The 19,818-nt window shown below is 39.8% G+C and overlaps 5 protein-coding genes across 8 annotated transcripts in view; 2 read left to right on the top strand and 3 right to left on the bottom strand.

The window, feature by feature from the left end:
• Window positions 1-16: 16 nt before the first annotated feature.
• On the bottom strand, window positions 17-4,677 carry LOC148176084 (nose resistant to fluoxetine protein 6-like). The gene is made up of 12 exons (XM_088033906.1): window positions 4,241-4,677; window positions 3,793-3,942; window positions 2,213-2,397; window positions 1,964-2,166; window positions 1,629-1,908; window positions 1,413-1,576; window positions 1,198-1,366; window positions 959-1,152; window positions 786-911; window positions 388-736; window positions 235-343; window positions 17-156 (listed from the first exon to the last, which is right to left on the bottom strand). The coding sequence occupies exons 1-12, from the start codon at window positions 4,377-4,379 to the stop codon at window positions 86-88; spliced, it is 2,139 nt and encodes a 712-aa protein (XP_087890032.1). The 5' UTR covers window positions 4,380-4,677; the 3' UTR covers window positions 17-85.
• Window positions 4,678-4,837: 160 nt separating this feature from the next.
• Window positions 4,838-6,412, bottom strand: LOC148176083 (tRNA:m(4)X modification enzyme TRM13 homolog). 2 transcript variants are annotated; one of them, XM_088033908.1, is made up of 6 exons: window positions 6,321-6,412; window positions 6,060-6,263; window positions 5,829-6,013; window positions 5,594-5,782; window positions 5,318-5,542; window positions 4,838-5,268 (listed from the first exon to the last, which is right to left on the bottom strand). In XM_088033908.1, the coding sequence occupies exons 2-6, from the start codon at window positions 6,248-6,250 to the stop codon at window positions 4,841-4,843; spliced, it is 1,218 nt and encodes a 405-aa protein (XP_087890034.1). In that variant the 5' UTR covers window positions 6,251-6,263; window positions 6,321-6,412; the 3' UTR covers window positions 4,838-4,840. The 2 variants fall into 2 exon arrangements, with proteins under 2 accessions (XP_087890034.1, XP_087890033.1); XM_088033907.1 differs by having other exon boundaries at window positions 6,060-6,412.
• A 363-nt stretch (window positions 6,413-6,775) lies between these two features.
• LOC148176082 (transmembrane protein 126) lies at window positions 6,776-7,778 on the top strand. Its single transcript, XM_088033910.1, has 3 exons — window positions 6,776-7,101; window positions 7,148-7,451; window positions 7,497-7,778. The coding sequence occupies exons 1-3, from the start codon at window positions 6,983-6,985 to the stop codon at window positions 7,719-7,721; spliced, it is 648 nt and encodes a 215-aa protein (XP_087890036.1). The 5' UTR covers window positions 6,776-6,982; the 3' UTR covers window positions 7,722-7,778.
• Window positions 7,779-11,003: 3,225 nt separating this feature from the next.
• On the bottom strand, window positions 11,004-12,394 carry LOC148176081 (AMMECR1-like protein). Its single transcript, XM_088033909.1, has 3 exons — window positions 12,084-12,394; window positions 11,651-11,967; window positions 11,004-11,170 (listed from the first exon to the last, which is right to left on the bottom strand). The coding sequence occupies exons 1-3, from the start codon at window positions 12,299-12,301 to the stop codon at window positions 11,004-11,006; spliced, it is 702 nt and encodes a 233-aa protein (XP_087890035.1). The 5' UTR covers window positions 12,302-12,394.
• A 2,443-nt stretch (window positions 12,395-14,837) lies between these two features.
• The window catches only part of RhoGEF3 (Rho guanine nucleotide exchange factor 3), a 54,104-nt gene continuing 49,123 nt past the window's right edge, over window positions 14,838-19,818 (top strand). For 2 of the 3 annotated variants that reach the window (XM_088033904.1, XM_088033903.1), the window contains exon 1: window positions 14,839-14,957. The gene's annotated coding sequence lies outside the window, so the exon portion shown is untranslated. Of the gene's footprint in view, window positions 14,958-19,818 lie in introns of all 3 variants that reach the window. The other variant, XM_088033902.1, reaches the window with a different exon arrangement.

Raw genomic sequence — 19,818 nt, 5'->3', positions numbered from 1 at the left:
AAAACCCAAATTCTGTACAAAATTTTATCGTTCTTTGGCTACATATTTACAACTTTAATAAATACTTATCTAAAAACTTATTATTCTACAAGTTGGTATCATTGGCAACTTCATTGTTGTTAGCATTCAAATTTTTCTTAGTGTGCCGAGCAACATCTGAAACATTTTATTAACACACAGTCAAAGAGGCATTAGAATTTGATTTATGTTGGTACTACTGCTTGTGTTACTCACCTTTTGTTAAGATCATCTTCTCCAGTCCGTGAATCGGCGACTCGAAGAAAATACACAAAACAAAACCACAGAAGAAAGTCAGAACAACGTGCGACAGCGACTTGTTAGCCTATGAAAAAAATTAGTCCCAACTCAAAAATCCCCACTTCTTACCAATTCATATTTGCTCATGTAAATCCCCTCTCGCAGTGTTGCCAAACTGTACATTTCAATCATCCCGTTGACTAAATACGCGCAGTAAGTCAGACGACTCAGTGGAATAAAAGGTTTCCAGCACAAGAAACTGTTGACAAAACGCGCGTTTTTCGTCACGCACACTATTATGATCCACCCTATACATATACACCATGCGACGCGGTGAAGGGCGGCGTACATCGCCGCCTCCAGCGCATTGTACTCATGATAAGGATCGTAAAAAATGACGATGGAAAATAAGGAAACTAGACCACAAACTGCGGAGAAGATCCATCCGGACCACAGTACCACTCTGGGGATTTTCGTTCTAAAAACGTTAAGTTGGTACGTCTGGGAATTAATAAGTTGGTGCTCACCCTTTGGTTTGAAGTTTATATAGAATATAGCCGAGAAACACACCGATAAAGTAGGAACCTCCTCGCATGTGCGTTTTTATGTACGCTGTCTGGAAATAGACGTTTTGAGACACATCGGTGACTTCTCTACAATAAAAAAGTCAAAAAGACGCGCGAACAGTGGCGGTACTCACGGGGCGTAGATCATCAAAGTTGGATCCAACTTCTCCGTCAGAGTTATGACAAACGGAGTGACGACGCTTATGATCATCGCCGCCCCCAAGACGCTTTTACCGATTTTCTCCCATTTCCACAGTACCGCGATGACGACAGAGGCGATAATGAAGAGGTGGTAGTCGGCGGCGAGGTACCACGACTGGAACATACACTAAAGAGGCTTTAGATTTTTGTGGGGTTGGTACGACTGTAGTACCATTTTATCCGTGTTCACGTAGTTGTTGACGTAAAGTAAATTAGTCCACCATGATTGGAGGCATCTTTTTTGCTCTGTTTTGATTTTGGAGGCCCACAGGGGGCCGCTGCCAACTCTTAAGAAGAAAGTGCAGTAGAATCCGAGCACCACGAGGTACGACGGAGTGAGCCTACAAAAAAGTTAGAATTGGGTTTTTCAGGGAGTGAGGTTGGTACCTGATGTAGCGCGCTATGTAAAGTACCAAAACGTTCAATCTTCCGCGCTTTTTATCCAACTCTAAAAGAAGCAAGTAGCAGAGAAGAAACCCGCTGACGAGGAGGAACGTGTCCACGAGAAGAGGATTATTGATGAAGATGGCATTGAGGAAGTTCCTACTTTCCTGAAATCAGATTAAGCAGTGCTACCAACACATTTCAAACTTCAAAGCCTACTTGTTCGTAAAATTCGGTGTTTTTCACCGGTCCGCCAATCAGAAACAAGAACGTGTGCCCCGTGACTATAAACAACATTGATAGGAATTTAATCCCGCAGATGCAATTAAGATTGAGTCCTGATGATGTCGTCGCTAGAAACTTCCCCACGGTTCGTATCATCGAAAAACACAAAATCGCGTCCTTCAGAATGGAGTGTCCTTGAGATTCTTGCTGGAGGACGTAATAGTGGAAAACTGTCGCCAAAATCGTGAAAACCCCAAAAACCCCAATCACCACCCTAGAAAAATAAAAATCCCCAAATTGTTTTAAACTAACAAGTATCTTAATTTTACCCATAAACCACTTCTAGTGCTGTCCACGGTTGAGTTTTAACCACGTGACACCTATCGGGGGGCAAAAACACATCGACGTTCTTCTGCACTGTTGCCAACATGAAAATTTTTTTCACCACAACTTCGACTTCTTGAGTTTGGCAAGATGACGGCACGCAGATGCTCCAGAAGATCGTGTTGTTGAAAGTATGGCGAGATTTCTCCTGTATTTCAACGGTTTAGTTAAAGAAATGGAATTCGGGGAAGTACCTGGTGAGACCGCGCAACTCTTCCGGTGTTTCCGGTGAGTTTGACATCGGCAAGGCAGTACTGCCCTTTTATGGGTTTTATGGGATTTGAGGGCTGTTTTGAGGTGATGCACTCATCAAAGTTGCCCATTTGGTAAAAGTTTCCAGAGAGGAGTCCCACAGGGAATTTAGCAGATGAGTCGAACACTGGGAAAAAGAGTGTTGGTATCATTGGAATTTAAAGTATCAAATGTTCAAGGTTGCCAACCTCTTAAATTCGCACTGGTTGTGAATAATACAAATTATACCAGAGCTCATTAGCTCATTACTATCGGTCCACTCATTAAAAAGTTAAGTTGGCAGCTGCGATTTTTATCGGTAACGATTGGCAGCAAAAGTGTTTGACCTTGACGCAACTGTGGCATGCGTAGAAGCTAATTGTCTTTTACAACATTGCCAAAACTTGTTAAATCTCTATTAAAATCATTCTTTTACAACAAATTTTTAATTAGTTATTGAATAACTTGTGTGAATAAGACAACGTGTTAACCTCAAAAATCGCTACATTCAATTTTCCCCTAATTTTCTCCCTAAGGAATTAAAAGTCTGATTTACACCCAAAAATTTTCGAAAATTTACACAGGAGAGTGGACTTAGAGCAATGAGCTAGACTTTATAATAAATTAAATTTGTTTTTGGCAATAAAATTCTTTGTTTGTCGGAGATGGTCGCAATTAAGTTTCGTTGTAAACAATAAATTAGCAAGTTGGAGCTTAAAAAGACAAAAAATTTAGACAAACAAACGTTTATCTAAGACCTTGTCTTAGATCGTGAACTTTAGATTTCAATAAACGTCGCGTTAGAAAACAACGCCTCTTCTTTACCTTAACCTTGAGACCTTACCACTGCCGCATTTCCCAAAAACCGAAATTTACAATAAAACAATTGATCCCAAGGTCGCTAAATTACAGTAATCTTTAATGTGCAATTAAAATTAAAAGAAATTTAAGCAAATAGCGACCTTAAAAAACCCAAACGATCTACCTTGAAATAGATTTCTATCAATTTCATTTTTATATGACTTCTGTTCGGAACTCGGCGTCTTAAGGTCGCCAGATTTATTGTTGTATGGAAGCCGCATTATAAACAATCATTACAATTCTGCCTACATCTTCCGCACCAGCGAAGGTACCAATGTCAGCCCATGAGAATTACCATAAAAAAACGTTTTAACCGGTCGTTTATGGCTTTTGTTCTTTCCTGGTATTTGCACAGCGTTGCAATTAACCACCGCAAAAACTAGTGACATTTTTAGAACAGTCCGAGAAAAGTCAATATTTATTCAAATGCAGTCTTGCATAACACATAATTACCATCCATTTCTAAAGTCGTAAAATTCTCGCTCTAAAAAACTAAATTCAATGATTTCTTGATGAAGTTCGTATGTTAACCTCGACCAGAAAAAATCCTTGATATTGACTGGAATATTCTGAATGCTGCAAGCATTTACGAATAATAAAAGCGCATAAATTATTGGGCGATCATGTCTTTATAGGAAAATTACAGAGCCGGACGTAGTACTGGTTTGGTGTAAATAAATACTTTGTAAAGCCCAGCGCTGTCTCTGAGAGAGGGCTTCGAGGACTGTTAGGGCGTCTCTTCCGCACTGGGTGTGGTTGAGCTCATTTACAGCCTCGAGGAGGATCTCTAGGTCGTAGGAGATGTAGTCTTCGTCTGTGCTGTTCTTCTGAGCTGAAAAAAAAATTGTTTTGACATTTTGTTGCATTTTTAATTTGTTTACATTTTTTTCATCATTCATTTATCTCATTATATCCTTTTGAATTATTTATTTTATTATATTTTTCAATTTCTCATTTTTTCGTAATTTCATTAGCATTTTCTCATTTATTTTTTACATGTTGGAAGCTCTATTGACATTTCAATGCAAGGCTGCCAACAGAATTCTGCATTTCACAACCGCCTTCCTTCGACAAGTTTTTTAATAACCCGAACGTAACTTATTTCCACCCCCCAAGTCACCCCCACTTACCGTTTTCGTATTTGTACCCCCCCAGCGCCTTGGGATGCCGCACATCCCCTTCGAAGATCCGCATGACGTTCGAGTTGGTCTCACACCCCCCGAAAAGCACCACCAACCCCCACATGGCCACCCACACTTTTTTCCACATTTTCACTGCACTCACTGAAACTTAACAACTGAGAGCGGCGCCTCCAAAGCTTGGATTTTGTCCATGACTTTATAAAGTGGGGGACCGTTCAAAATTTCAGTTCGATCATGACAAGTACCCCACAGCAATTAAAAGTTTAATGTGTTGTCATTACTAGTCATTATTGATTGACGGAAATTGGGTTTTCCGTACAAAATAAAGAGTCCGGTACTGGAAACGACGTCAAGTGAAATGGATTTTTTTTATCACCTTTTCCAAGAATTTGGTCGTTTGAAAATCGTGGGAAAGTGGTGATATGGTTCTGGTAAATGGTAATGAGAATTCAGTGAAGCAACGCGCAATTAAGCAATCAAAAGATGATTTCATTACCAATAAAACGTGTTTTTTCGTAAACACAACAGTGATTTGTGGACCAAGCGCGCAAACTTGTTTTTTACCCCCTAGAAGAAACACATTCGCTTTCAAAAAACTTTATTTCGATACGCAACTATACAAACATTTTCGAGTGAGACCTCGCTACCAACATAATAGTGCAAATGACACTGGAACTTTAAACTCTGTAAAAACTGTAAGCGTCCCCAATTCAACAAAGTTTTGCATTTTTTCCCAACTTCCTCCTTCTGTGCTCGGTTGAGCCCAATCTCCCTATCTCTATCGTTCATCACGTCTTTCTCTTCGTTTCTCTCTCTACTGAACCCAGTGCCGCACGTCGCCCAACTGCTCATCCCACACATCATCTCAAAGTCTTTCTGAGTGAGGCCGACGCTCTTAAAAAAATCTTTTCCGGTGTACGACGCCCAGCGACATCTGTGGTGGCAACAAAACGTCATTATACATCCAGCGACTTTGGTTTGTTCGGCGACGTTCGCGAGACATCGCAGAGCTAAATCTGTGGGAAATACCGATTTTAGTTCAGTTTCAAACCGTGTGCTACCCACCAGTGGCGTCCCCACATAAATGTTTCGTGACACCAACAATCGCTGCAGATTTCGTTACCGACTCAACCTTGTCGAGGACCAAATCTGCAATATCGGCTCGGATGCGCTGGACTTTGTCTTCGGTTTTGTCTAATTTATTGTCACGTTTGTGTTTCGGCGACGATCTTTCAACCAATAGAAACGTGGAGTCTGAGGCGGTTTGAGCCAACCAGTAGCTGAGGTGGCCTTAAATACAGAAACCTGTAATAAGAAACGCGGGAAAATTGAAAAAATTACCACGGCCGGCTCCGAACTCGATGAAACAAGTCTTGGGGTTGATTAGTCCGTACTCTTCAAGGAGCCCCAAAATCGCCGAGGCTTGTTTCAGGTGCTTCTTGCTCTTATCGCCGTGCTCGGGCTTCGCAATCTCTTCCTCGACAATCTCGTGTGATCTCATCTTATCCGTGATTTTCCCACTCAGTCGTTCTAAAAATCACACTTTACGCGCTTGATCCACAAACGGCACACGCACCTTCAAAAATCTGTGAAACTTTCTTTACTACAGCTGTGATGTCTTCAGTTGCGAAATCAAAAAGTTTCGGGGCTTCGCTGGCGCCATCCCCGGAGTTCACCCCTTTTTCTATGTACGGTAAGGCAGCCCCCGGCCTGGCGTTACAGATTTTCAGGTGCTTCTTCAAGTTGTGGGCGAAACAAGTACTAAAATGAAAGAATTAGAATGAGAATTGGATGACGTGGAAACTACTGTTTGCGGTCGAGGGGGCACACTACTCTGAGTTTCTTGTCGGGGGCTCCATCGGTACTATCGGAAGGGGGCTGATGCTCGCCACAGTACTTTTCGCCGGGTTTCACAGACATGCGGCAGAAGCGCTTCTTGCGAGTCACAAAGTGGTTGCAGTGGTCGTAGGGGAGCGCGGCTTGCTCCGGTCCTGCCATCGTGGGGGCCCAACTGAGGTTATGTCACGTTATGTTTTCACCAAGATTATAATAATATTTACAATCGCACCGTTAAAATACAATTGGGGGAATTTTCTTTCTGTTCTTGCCACATTTATTTTTTAAAGTGAGGTTATGTGAACTGTCAAAGCGAAGCTATCAGCTGATTGGACAAATTTTCATCATCCCAAACTTCAATCGCTTCTAATTTAGTTATTTGTTGTAGTACGGGAAAAATGAGCACAGTTTTGGCTTCTGCGTGAAATTCTGCGTCTAATGAGTGGCAACAAATTGCATTTGCTTCACAAATAAGCGAGGTATTGACCAAAAAGCGGTAATTTTGGGTGATTTTCAAGAATTTTTTCGGGGCGACAACAGCGTTTAGTACCTTTGAGTTAAATACCAATCGAAAGAGCAGCTCACAATCTATCAACTGGCAAAATTTCAGCTCGATAGGATAAGTAGTTTACGAGAGGCAATCAAAAAACAAAAAAGATGCATTTTGAATTTGATCATGCTGATTATGTCATGTGGTCCACGCTGTATTGTGGTGCTAAATTGAGGTTATGTCTACTGTCAAAGTCGAAATTTCAAGCGCTTAAATATCGTTATTGGGAGCCGCCAATGATCAAACAAAATAGTTCTTTCTCGAATTCTGCCCCTGAGACTCTCCAACTCTCTTTTTTTACCGTTTTACACTCGCTCGGGAAAGTTTGAGGTTACGTTTCCCCCATGGCCCTTAAACGCGGAAAATTCACCGAACTCCCCACTGACGCGATCGTCCTAACCGAGGAGCAAGCCTTCAAGTACCAAACGAAGATCCTCAACGGGTGGAAGCACCCCGCCGACGTGTAAGTACCCCTTTTACGTCATTCTTGAGCCCCCTTGTTCTTCCAGGTTCGGCTACAAGTACGGCCCGTACATCTTAAGCGGCGCTAGTTTCTTCACCGGCTTCTTCATCAACAGTTTCTACAGGAAGAAGTTCAAACTGTTGCACTACGGCCGAGCCTCCACTTTCCTCCCTGTAACTTTACTGCCCGCTGCATTTTCCGCCATAACCCACATGGAGTTCGTTTTAAAAGACGTGGTGTTACAAAAAAGGGATGTTTGCCCCGTTTGTTTAGAAATGAGGGCGTCGGCGCTGCAGGCAACGGTTGGATGCGTGTTTCCGTTGATTTTAGCCCCGTTCGCGAACTTATCGGTGAGTTTGTCGCGAAAGGGGGCGAATTTAAGGGTTGGTTTGTAGATGGTGCATAAATATGGGACTTATAACATCCCTGATATTACGACCGAGCCGAAGAAAGTTTTCAATTTGGTGAAGGTGAAGACCGGACCGATTTTGAACGTGCTTTTGGTGCTTTTCCTGGGGCAGGCGCTCATGGGTTCTGCAGTGACGTATTTGGAGTCTTCTTCGATCACGACTGTGAACACAAAACTAGCGATTTTGGAAAGAGAACTGGAGAATAGCTAGGATTGGTTTGTAATGTAGGATGTAGGTAGTTTGCGAATAAATGGTCACCGTTCCGAAGTTTTACTGTATTTTAAAACGTGTCAGCCAATCAGAGAGGGAAGATGGCCGGGGTTGGCCAATCAGAGATTAGATGTGTTAACTATAAAAAGTAATTTTATTAAACCTTTGAACCCCACTACAATACACGCAATATTGTTAAACACTAATATATCATTAAATTACAGAAAAGAATGTAGTGTCTCAAATAAATGGCTCACCAGAGTGAAGTTCGAAATGTCCAGCTTTAGGCACATTTTTTCTGATGTTTGCAGATTTTTGACAAAGAACGGATATGGCGAAAGTAAAGGAGTCGGTGACAATTAAATTACCCAAAATCCTGAGTTGAGACACTAAGTTGGGGCACGTGAGTTTCGTTGCAAGAACCGAGCGAAAAAGCAGAGGGGCTCGCGGACGTAAATTGGAATTTTGATCGAGATGAAAAGACTCTCTTCTTGTTCGCCGGTGTGAGTTCGGAATTTCCAACAGTCCGAAGCGCAGTGTGCCCAACTTTGATCTTATTGGCTTGGTTGCTACGCACATCTAAATCACAGGTAGCAATGATACTGATTTTGATCAATCCCAAATACGATCAGTTCAGATGTGGTAGCAACGAGATCACACTAGAATGATGTCCATAGCGCGTAAACAGCTAATTGAGCATCACCATGAATGATTGTAAACTATTTAACATGACAAAATGGCAGTGATGATTAAGTTATATACCATCGCGTTGTTTCAAGATGGCGGTATGGTTGTAACACTACCCTACGACTATACCAACGTTAACATAGCTTAGGTTAATATGAAGTCACTCACACAAATAAAAACATTAATCGTTAATTATAAGTTTTTTGCTTATTGCAGTGACACCCCCTTACGGATTTCGGACGATTGTAGAGTAATGTAAAAATATATTCCTTTACATGCTGTGAAAGTCTTCAAGGGAAATTAACATGGAAAACAATGCAATCTACTTTGAATTCTATTAGACACGCGACGCGGGGCTTTCATTTTCGAGTTTTTTTTTTTAAATTAGCAATTTTACAAGCTACCGTTTAATACGATTATTACATAAAAATCGATAAGTTTTTCGATTCGAGTTTTTTGGTTCGACTCTTGCCAAGGGACATTTTTTTATTTTCTTTTTTTTTAATTTTATATTATCGTGAGTTAAATAAATTAAATATGTAGGTATGTATCACGTTAGTAGTTAATTAAGATGCAAGTTTAAAAAGTTTTTCTTTACAGCATGCGAGTTTGCGAATGTTTTAAAAAACAAAAACGTTATTGAAAAACTTTTTAAATGTAACCTTATAACATTATCTACGATTATTTTTAATTTCCAATTTAAAAAAAGATGAGAAATCATTAAATCAAATGTCAAAATTTGTGCAATAATCATATAGTTCATTGAATGGTTACTTTTTGAACCAAAGTCGACCATTATTTGAACGTTAGTAGATAATAGCTATTTTTGGGACAAGTTGCGAAATGGTAGTGTTTTACGCACAAGACGTAGTTTGGACAACGCGTCGTGTGCGTAACATCTACTTCGCACGAGTACAAAACAAGATTTTTTCTACAATTACAAAATTTAAAGATAAGTTTGTCAAATATTTTAAGCTTGACACCTCACTGGACAGAATTTTCGCACCGTTTTGAGTTTATACACAGATTCAGCGGTTCAAATTTGAAAAATCCGCGCGAATACGAGTAAAAATTAACAAAAGTCGATATATTATCTATACATGGGGATTCAAAAAGATTGTTAACTTACAATCTAAATTCCTGTCAGTGACATATTTTTACGCACTCGTTAGATCACTTTTAAGCATTTGGGTCCAAAAGAATGTCATTTCAAAAATAAAATAACATGAGAATGTCAACGTACATCATATAGGGAAATGACACTTATAACTCACTGATGTGCTATAACTAGCAACCACGCCAATTACGTTATAAAATCTCACTTCATATTTGTTATCATTGTTTTTAGGTGAAGATTGCAAAACATTGGATAAAATGTTGTATAGAACTGTTGGATTATTAAATATGTATTGAATACTCGAGAAATTTAACCTAGTGGCTAAAATAATATGAACTTGTGCTTAAATAAATGTTAACTGTATAGTGGCAAACGAAAATTAAAATTAAGTACATGATTTCTTAATTTTTTTCTGCAATTTCAACTTTAATTGTATTGGGGCTGATGTACGGATTTGACGAATGCTCACTTATGTGCAAAGTTTTTAGTTTAGGAAAAAAATTAAATCAACAGTATGGAAAACAAAATGTCTCTCAGCAAGAAACTCGGATCGAAAAGCGGAGGGATTTTCACAGGGCCGCTATGGGTTGACAACTGAAAAAGTTCAAATCGTATTAAACAGGTACAGTGTAAAATTGCCAATTTTCAAAAAAATTTCTCTAGAAAATAGAAGCCCCACCACAAAAAAGCCGCGACACGTGTCTAATAGAATTGAAAGTAGATTGCATACAGAAATTTTCACGCCTTTCCCTTGTTAGTCTAATGGAAAATGGATGTATAGTTCAGCCAAGTTGGTCTGAGCTACCATGAAAGCATAAAAATTTGTGGGCTACCGCAACGGAACAGCTTCAAAAGATTCTCAAGTGCACATAATGAGGGTTTATTTGCTCAAGTTTGCACCCTGCGATAAGAACAGCATCCCTAAACAGGCCAGATGTTTCGTCATAAATGACGAAATACCGCAAACTGTCCGGTTGCGGTTGCCGTCTAATTTTTATGATTTTATGGTGGCTCAGACCAACTTGGCTGAACTATACCGATGATTTACCTAGAACCGGAAGCAGTGTGAAGCAATACGAGACAGTGGCCAACGCTATAGGCACGGTAGTGACATTCTGAATACTTTTGGTGTTAAGAGTCACTCCGAGGGTCAAATTTCAGAACTTCATGCAATAACAAATCGACCCTATAAAGATGCTCAAGGGTCACTTCCTCTTCCTAAACGGTGAAGGTTGATGGTAGGCATTTTCTCCAAGATAGTCTTGCTGGTAAGACGGCCCCGGGAAGTGGTCCCACCAGACAGGCGTCGGCGCCGGTAACGGTTGTAACATGTACGGTGGCGCGTATGGTGGCAGAGGGAACGTCGGTTGTACCATGACCAGAGCGGGCGGGCGACAAGGGGGCGGCACTGTGTGAGGATAGGTGGACACGGGAGTACTATGTGGAGGCGTCGTCGGCGGACGCCCCCACATTATCTGCTAGCAGCGTTGGCTGTTCCAGTGATTCATATAATCTTGATAAGTCACTGTTATTTTCTCACTTTGGTAACGAGTCAGTTTTATGCTACGACGCACTTCGTTCGAAATCACCGATTTGTAACCGCCCTTACGCAGCAGCGAGTCGATGGTCTGCAGCTGATCCCAACCTAAGGCAAAGAACAGCATTAGCACACTCCACCAATCAAACGAGCAATCGGGACGAATCAGGAAAGAGAACACGCCCACAGAGATACGTCACGAATCAACATGTCGAGGTTTTACTGTATTCGAATTTCGGAGGTTTTACGCTGTCATCGTGGAAAACGTTTAAATATCCATGCATTTGTGCAACATTTAATAAATCAATGAAAGCTGTTTGAAACAAAGGGAAACCACTTCCTGTCAGTCAATAAATCACCTCTGAACTATAACGAAATGAAAATCCCTATAAATAATGGAACCAAAGTGGGTGATTAGAGGAATAATCAAGTAGTTGTCATTGAACAAAAATAGGTCAGCGTTCAGTGCTGCCAATCCAACATTGAAAATCCCTGTTGCTTACCTGCCACTAAAAAGGTCCCTCTTTTAGCCTGTAGTGGCTTGAATTATTAAAATTGGTGTCTTTTTCCATTTTAATAAGGTCTCACCTTGCTCAGAGGCGACTTCAGGTAAGTACGTCGCTGTCCTCTTATTCCCCTTTTCGTTGATAAATTCAATCCGAATGCCATGGACCCCCACTTCCCAGTCCAGATAATCATCCCCGTCTTCAAAATGTCTCAAAATCGACACCGAAACACTCAACTTCGGGAACTCTTCTCTGGTCACTGGACTGAATCTGGAATCCTTAAAGGCGCTGGTAACCGCATATTCCCGCAGCCCCGATTGAAGGTTCATCGCGTTAAAAGTGCCGATGCAGCCCCTCAAACGCTTATCTTTCCCAATTTTCCACGTGACGAACAAAGGACTGAAAAAGAACGAGGTCACTGTCACGCAAACAAAGGAGGCTGAGAAGACAACAGTTGAATGACCTTTACAATTGAAAAAGACAGTACGAGTGCGGGGGCGGAAAACACAACTTACTATGCATCGTTGCTGAACGAAGGAGTCTTCGGTGGTGCCAGGTTATACAAATGACAGTACAACACGTCAAAACAAAAGAAGCACATCTCAGGCAGAGCCACCATTCCGGTTGAGTTGTTGCTTATGCCGTTCGCCACGACTGAAGTACCATTGCAGGATGGAACACTTGAAGAATTGTTCAATTTCTGCTTCTTCGTACCACAACACCCAGCAGCCATCGTATTTCCAATTCGCAAACAGCTGACTGAGCCAGATGGCTGCGGAACACCGACAAAGACAAATGAAGAACTTGCTGTCTCGGTCGGACACGTTGCGGCGCATCGATTGACGTCAGAGGGGACGTTGGCAGGACTGCCGGCAGAGGCGCACCGTGACCTCGACAGCTGATTCTTGTTTTAAACTCAAATCTTCGGTATTTGGACGAAATCCGCCACATTCTGAATAAATGACTGAAATCAAACCGTATTTTTTGATAACCCTACCGAGGTTGGTACCCCTGAAGAAATTTCCCTGAGATGACAAAAAGTTACCGAAAAAAACAGTTCTTTTTCACAACCCCACAGAAAACGACTTCAATACGATCAGGCCGAAGTTTTATTAGCGAAAATCTCAGTTTTTTCAACAAACACATTCAAATTCGACTCAGAATTGGGACTTTTAGTTCCGAAGTTGGCACCTCCACATCCCCGATGTGCCATTGTTTGAACTTGTGTCGGGTGCTCAAACAGTTCAGTTTTTCTCAAAAATTCGTGAAAATTGGCCCAACAGAGACCACAACGAGGTTAAGTAAGAGATTATTCGACTTTTCTAGTGAATTTAACACAAAGTGATCGCAGTGTTTGAGACTTTTTACCCCAATTTGGGCACCGCTGTGGTGCTTGTTTAATGGCGACCGAGCGTCTTCAAGCAGTTCAGTTGATCCTTAAAAAGCATGGAAATTGGCCGGAAATGGACCACGGATAAGTCGCGTCGAATAAAACGGAGGAACATTGAGTTTTGAGTTGGTACTATTGCAGAGAGCGCGTGTTGAAAATTACAGAAAAGGATCAAAAAATCTGTTCTTCCTCAAAAAACGGTAAACAATGACTTCAATAAGATCACATTGAAGTCCCTTCAGAAAAAATCTCAGTTTTTTTAATAAAAAAAGTCGAATTAAACTCAGGATTGGGACTTTTGGTTCCAAAGTTGGCACCCCTCCTCGATGTGCCATTGTGCCAGGTTGCCGTTGTGACAGGTGCCCAAACAGTTCAGTCGACTTTTCTAGTGAATTAAAGCAAAGTGAACGCAGTGTTTGAGACTTTTTACCTCAATTTTGGCACCGCTGTGGTTTTCGATGCGCACTTGTTTAATGGCGACCGCGCGTCTTCAAACAGTTCAATTGATCCCCAAAAAGCGCGGAAATTGGCCGGAAATGGACCACGGATAAGTCGCGTCGAAGTAAAATTGAGATTATTGAGTTGGTACTACTGCAGAGAGCGCGTGGTGAAAATTCGTCGCATATTGGAGGTAAGTCACCTTCATTTTTATAATTTTTATATGATCATTATCAGTTTTTAACATCGGGTGATCTACCTATAGTAAATTTCCATTCTAGTTAGCTTTGAGGAAAAAATCGTGTCGTAGCTGACATCATCGCAGCAGTTTTGACCAATGTAAACTAAATATTTGAGAAATTTGACAGTTTTCGAACAAGAAGCTGACATACGTTCAAAAGTAGAAATTTAGTGGATCACCCGATACATTCTAAAATTCGTCTTGGATTCTAATGAGACTCACAACTTTTTGTGAATTCTTCGGAACTCGTCTTGATTTTATGTATTTAATTCTTTAAGACTTTAAAGTCTAAAAACAAATGGGAGAGACCAAACGTGGTCACTTGATGTATATTCAATTTCCAATTTGGCTTGTCTCTTACCCCCAGTTTTTCTACAATTTAGGTACTTAATGAATTGTAAATATTGAACTGACCTTTAACCTTCTAAAGTTATCGATTCACTTACGCTTTCACGTTGTTGCAGTCGGAGATGTATTTGATCATTTTTCCCTATTTTTCACTTCAGAATGCTTTCACTCGTAGAGATCAGAAATAGCGACAGCTGTGGATGAGTGTCTTTTGTTTAAACATATACATATGGCGCCCGGCGCCATGTTTCAACAGTAATAATCGCTTAGAATAAGTCTTTCTTTTGTCCATTGCGAAACGACTTTCCATTTCGCAACAGTCACGGACGCGTAAACCCTCTCAAATCCACAAAGCGGTACGAAAAATTGTAATCCTCATCGATTCTTTTGTTATTATTAACGAATTAGAGGTGTCCCCGATTAGATTAGTTTTTCGCAAACTTTTGTGTACCGTTTTATCATGCGACGGGGATTTACGAGACCATACTCTTCCCTAGGGTCACTTTATCGGAAAGTGGCTACGCAAACAGTTAAGGGTGCGCTAAAGTTTAAATTCCATCGTGGTGTGAAAAGTTGCAAGATAACGATCTTTTCCAATTTAGTCCCAGACCTCGGTCGATAACATTGTTGCGATAAGACCGGCCCTACAGTAGCTCCTTGTGGCACCCGCACGCCTATTTTCGCGCGATTAGAAAGTCATTTGTTCACCTTGGCAGCTCGTCTATTTCCATTCTTTCATGGAATAACCGATCGAGCAAGTGCGCGATCCGTTAGCCAATATGCAACTTCACTTTTGATTCCCAACCGGTGCTAAAACTCCCACTATTTCACTTGCCCGTAAACACTTGTTACATCTTCACCGTAATGTAATGAAATCGCGACGTGTGAACGCGCCGGTGTTCTTTTTCGTGGTAAGTGATGCGGGAGCGCGTGTGCGTTTGTGACCAAAGGATAAAAAGAATCGTTTTACAGGTGGGTTTTTTCCGACTCGTTAGAGCAAAGGGCTTTAGACGGTCGCGTAACTCGATTAGATACTTTCGTCAGGGCGACTATATTAGCTTTTCTCGATGCGTGTTTGTTTTTCGGGGAAGTGGCAAGTTTCAACGAGGGAGACGTCTTCTCGGTTAATATCTATAAATATTTATCGACGACATATTGAAAGGAAATTAGTGGAGGAAGTTTTATCAGGTATTACGGGCAGGAATCGAGGGCGAAGGTGCGAGGGTTTAAATCCAGTTTTACTCCTTGTAGACTTGACAGGTGGAAAGTTTTGTCGTCCGCGAAGGAAAATACGGATATTGTGTAGCCATACAAATAATTATGCAAATTGCGGTGAATCAGTTTGTGATGTAATGGATCAGTCACGTTGGGTACACATTATAATCACGACCACAAATATAATCACTTTTAATTCGTTTCTTATGGCGCCAATAGTTCTTCCAATAATAATTAGATCTATAGTGTATTCATCGAGACGAGTCAACCCGTCAAAACAACTTCACATAACTTCAATTTGCGTAAACTTTTTTTATTATTCCGCAACCTGCACTCTGTTGAAGAATACTGAAGCATCCAATAGGAATGCAGCAAAATGAGGTCAGGGCAGAATTGTTTGACCCGTCTCCATGAATATAGGGGAAAAGCAGCAAATATTAGATACTTTTTGAAAAAAATATATTAAAAACACTTTTAAATTGAATCAATTAAATTGTTATTTATATTGAGTTTGAAATGTTTACTTGATGATTTACATATACGATTAAATTACAAAAAATACACTTTTTTTATCGGCAAATATGTATTTTGTCATAAATTTGATGCTCTAAAAAAGGTTTCCTAATACTAGATATCCAATAATATCAAAGATCCGAAAATGGGATGTTTTATAATAGGATCCAAAAATAAAAATGTTGGTTTCATTTATTTATTTCAAACGTTTAATTGTATTTTAATGAACAAGTAATTGAAAATTAGTCGTAAAAATTAATAAAAATCTAGTCAACGACGTCCTTCAATACAAAGTGTTTCTAGCATCAAGGTTGGTTCTGGAATTCCTGTCGTGCACTACTTTGCCGCTTTGTTTTCATAGTGAATATAACTATCTTAAAAATTATTTATAATGTTACTGTTACTTATATCAACAACGTTTTTTTGTTCAAATTTTTGATTTTCAGGTTTCAAATCACAACTAGAACAGTTTTCTTCTTAAAAATTACTTTGTTCTATGCTCTAAACCCACATTTATAATGTGCGGCAAATTTTTTTGACATTTCATGGCTACCCTTAGAAACATTTAGTTAGAAACATTTATAAAAACTTGGTATAACATTTAATTACATGGTTACTTAATGTTAGATATCTAATATTAAAGGCACCAAAGTATCCAATATTAGGAATTTAGCATACTTTGTTTCGGAGAGAAAAATTCGGTATTCGGATTTTTACTATAAAACAAACATAAAACAAACATAAAAAACTTACTCTATAACTGAAATTTTATAATAAATAAACGTATTTAACCCGTGCAAAGAAAATATTTAAATTAGCACAAAAGACTTTTGTGTTGTTATTTTCGCCATATTGAAAAACTGACACGTGCGAGAAGTCTATGACCTGAAATCTAACTAATGACTTGATTTTCCAAACTGGGTTAGGGTGGTATCCAATATTAGGCAACCGTCCAATATTCGCTGCTCTTTCCCTACTATGAAATTTTACACGTGTAAAAACGGCCTATTATGCTTTGAACTACACCGAAACGTTTGATCTACGTGTATTGTTTCGTTCCGTGCTGTAACCACTCGGTATTATATCACACAGAAGCGTATTAGCTTAAACAATTGAGATAATTCGTAACTGTATAAACGGGGCTAAGAGCATTAAACTTAGCTTCCAACGTTCTACCTACTTCTGCTTTTTTTCATTTTTAGTACCTTAGTTTAAAACACGCAACAAAATGAGAATTCTCTATTACGGCAGACAAGCAAGACAAATATCCCCATTATGCACTTACTCTAGCGAAAATAATAGCAATCCATAAATTGCAGTAGTAGCTTCAAACTATTAGCAAACTCATCATCCAGAACGACAGGCATTGGTGAAAATCCATTTTGTGTTTCCATGGATGACCTACATAAATCAGTGATCGCGTTGGGTTTAATGGTAAAACCATTAAAGAGTGGATTTATCCAAGACCTATGTAAACTTGGACGGATAATAAAATAAACGTTATGTCTCTTGTAAGTGGTAAAAATAAATTGGTTTTGTGTGTACGACGTACGGTAAAACTTGTTGCGCAACTTGACCTATATGAAATTTTTGATCCGGCTCGAAGGACCACGTTTTGATCACCGTCTTTTTCCCAATTTAAATAATTCATGTGGAAAGCGCCGATAATTTTGTTAATGAGGGAAAGTCATTTCGTTAATGCATACTAACGAACCCGCCGTTTCACATTCACTGATTATCTGGTAGTATTGCGAAACTCGCACCGCCGCCATGACTGTGACCGAGGATATTAATATCGGCAATTTGAAGCAACGGAGACATCTGAATCTTAATTACTTAAAACCCGAATAAACAGTTTGCGTTTAAGCTTAGTCGAACACATCTCGCATACATTAAACATTTCGGCGCCTTAAAACAACAACAGGTAAAGAGCTTTCCGGAATACTAATGCTAATCCACTTGCAACGAAAACAGTTGGTTTTCTTTTGATTGGGAACTTCCGGAGATTACTTAATAGTTAATGCTCCGGTGAAGGTGGACAAAGGTCAGAGAGCGCCGTCACGGAAATTCTAGGGTCTCTAGGGCAACCAGGACATGAACAGTATTGTGGTTTATACTCGGCGAGACTTATTGTCCGTGTAAAACAAGCACAACGTTGCTTTGTTCTAAACTCGCTGCGCCAGCCTCAACCGATTGTTTATCCACACGTGACACACATTCCTACCCCCAAAAAAGTTCCGCCAACCAAATTACTTCCAATCTCTTTGATCGAAGCGACCCGTCAAATCGAATTGTTTCAAATCGTGAAAAAATTGTTTCATATTTAATTACATTTCGCATCGATTCTGTTACCTCCCAAATACCTCATTTCCATTCGGTTTCCAGTAACTAATCGATGAATAATTGATCTCGGGAATTATGTTACACCCGTGGGTGTGTTTTTTCTCCCGGGATGACACGTCACGATGCTAAAAACAGTTACAGAAACAAGGAATTAATTTTTGTCATTTGAAAAAAAACACTCCCTCGTCTACGTTACGGCGGAATCGAAAATACAACGAGCGTAAACAGTTTTAGGGGTGCGAGAGGGTTGCAAGTGCACCATTATTATTATAAGGCGAAGTTTGCGAATTCATTAGAGAAATCTTAAGTGAAAATAGACTTGTCTTTCTGCCGGTTGATAGCAAAAACATCGAAAAGCAATTGTGGTTTTACCGTTAAGTTAATTAAGAAAGAACACAAAAGCTGGAAGTGGAGCAACATTGTAAAAACTTCACGTTTCCGGTAAGGTATACATCTCGATTTCTTTTTTTCTTTGTTTATTTCGAAAGAGGCGGACTTCGAATCTAGTGGGCTATATTTCCACATTTCCGAACTGTCAAAACAATTTTGACGATCAAATTGACCCGGCGCCTCCACCAATTTTAAAACTCCCTTTCACTCTTCATGGAACGAATATATTTGTTCTGAACATATACAGGGTGTCTCGATGACTTTAACATGTATTTTTTCACATTTTATCTGAAATCAACGCTTTGTTGTCAGCTAATCAATAAAATCAAAATCTGTACTCGAAAATCGCCTACCCCAGCAATATCCGCCGAAAATTGAAAGCTGAACGCTTATCCAATTATGCACGAAACAAGATCAGAATACTAAGCAAACATCTGTAAAGAATCGATAAGACGGCACAAAGAAGTCGTACATTTTCGTATAAACTAGTTTCAAGTGGTGTTGGTTACGAGAGTACAACGTTCAACTGTTCGTTTGAAAATCAAGAAGGCGTTGGTTTGACGAAGGTATAATTAGTCTAATTTCATTATTAAATCAATTAAAACGTACTTAACGCAGTGGCTATGAAATTACAGATATTAGACAAGATGGCGGCTCTCGCGTCACTCAACCAATGAATGCGTTCCGCGTGTAACCTGTCAACCAATCACCGACCTTTTTCAGAAAACTTGTTGATTTATTTGAAAAAGCGCTCAAGCTGTCACTTTTATTAATTAATCTTGATAAGAATGACGTCATTGTTGTTTCACTTCCTTGTTCTTCTGTCATTATACACATTCTCTTTAATAAAGTTCTGATTGGTTGTGGGAGACGTTTCGCCGGTAAATTGTCTGATATCGGAGTGAATGATGGAAGCACGCATTGGAATGTTGAAGATAAACGTTTCACGGTCCGGAAATTGTTTCACACTATGGACTAGCACGGACGATGTTTCCTTTAGAGATACAAATAGTTGGCGTTGGCAGCCAACAATTGTATCAGAATATTCGTTCAGCTCGGACCAGGAAAAAACAACTATTATTAATATTACTAGGTGGCCCTCGGAATTTTGTGGATCTCGCATTTTTCGTGGACCTCGCTTGTACACGTTTTATATAACAGGTGTAAAAAATAATTATAATTGATGTAGGCTCTGGATTTTTGAACTAGCGTTGCTAATAACTGTGTAGTTGTCATTTATCTGCCTTTGTGTTTTATTTGCTTAGTGTGCCAGTTTTTACTAATTCACTTAATGTGGCCAGTGCAATGAGTGAGTAGTCTTCCTTTGCTTCGCTTTTTCTTGCTCTCGTTAAATGTCATATTCAACAATCCG

This window comes from Gnatocerus cornutus, chromosome 4, assembly GCF_029298725.1.
Source record: "Gnatocerus cornutus isolate USDA-ARS CGAHR chromosome 4, icGnaCorn1.1, whole genome shotgun sequence".
NCBI classification, from domain to species: domain Eukaryota; kingdom Metazoa; phylum Arthropoda; class Insecta; order Coleoptera; family Tenebrionidae; genus Gnatocerus; species Gnatocerus cornutus.
Note: the sequence above shows the minus strand (reverse complement) of the source record. Positions and strands in the feature narration are given on the sequence as shown.

What these genes read in the sequence shown, in the direction of transcription:
- LOC148176081 (XM_088033909.1), bottom strand. Translation starts at nt 12,301, where the DNA reads ATGGCTGCTGGGTGTTGTGGTACGAAGAAGCAGAAATTGAACAATTCT. An exon ending in TCGTTCAGCAACGATGCATA is followed by an intron (nt 11,968 to 12,083) that starts GTAAGTTGTGTT and finishes GTTCTTTTTCAG; the next exon opens with TCCTTTGTTCGTCACGTGGA. An exon ending in TGAAGTCGCCTCTGAGCAAG is followed by an intron (nt 11,171 to 11,650) that starts GTGAGACCTTAT and finishes TCTTTGCCTTAG; the next exon opens with GTTGGGATCAGCTGCAGACC.
- LOC148176083 (XM_088033907.1), bottom strand. Translation starts at nt 6,250, where the DNA reads ATGGCAGGACCGGAGCAAGCCGCGCTCCCCTACGACCACTGCAACCAC. An exon ending in AGTTTCACAGATTTTTGAAG is followed by an intron (nt 5,783 to 5,828) that starts GTGCGTGTGCCG and finishes TGTGATTTTTAG; the next exon opens with AACGACTGAGTGGGAAAATC. An exon ending in TTTATGTGGGGACGCCACTG is followed by an intron (nt 5,269 to 5,317) that starts GTGGGTAGCACA and finishes TATTTCCCACAG; the next exon opens with ATTTAGCTCTGCGATGTCTC.
- LOC148176082 (XM_088033910.1), top strand. Translation starts at nt 6,983, where the DNA reads ATGGCCCTTAAACGCGGAAAATTCACCGAACTCCCCACTGACGCGATC. An exon ending in TGGAAGCACCCCGCCGACGT is followed by an intron (nt 7,102 to 7,147) that starts GTAAGTACCCCT and finishes TTGTTCTTCCAG; the next exon opens with GTTCGGCTACAAGTACGGCC. An exon ending in CCCCGTTCGCGAACTTATCG is followed by an intron (nt 7,452 to 7,496) that starts GTGAGTTTGTCG and finishes GTTGGTTTGTAG; the next exon opens with ATGGTGCATAAATATGGGAC.
- LOC148176084 (XM_088033906.1), bottom strand. Translation starts at nt 4,379, where the DNA reads ATGTGGAAAAAAGTGTGGGTGGCCATGTGGGGGTTGGTGGTGCTTTTC. An exon ending in GGGGTACAAATACGAAAACG is followed by an intron (nt 3,943 to 4,240) that starts GTAAGTGGGGGT and finishes TTTTTTTTTCAG; the next exon opens with CTCAGAAGAACAGCACAGAC. An exon ending in TACATAGCGCGCTACATCAG is followed by an intron (nt 1,367 to 1,412) that starts GTACCAACCTCA and finishes ACTTTTTTGTAG; the next exon opens with GCTCACTCCGTCGTACCTCG.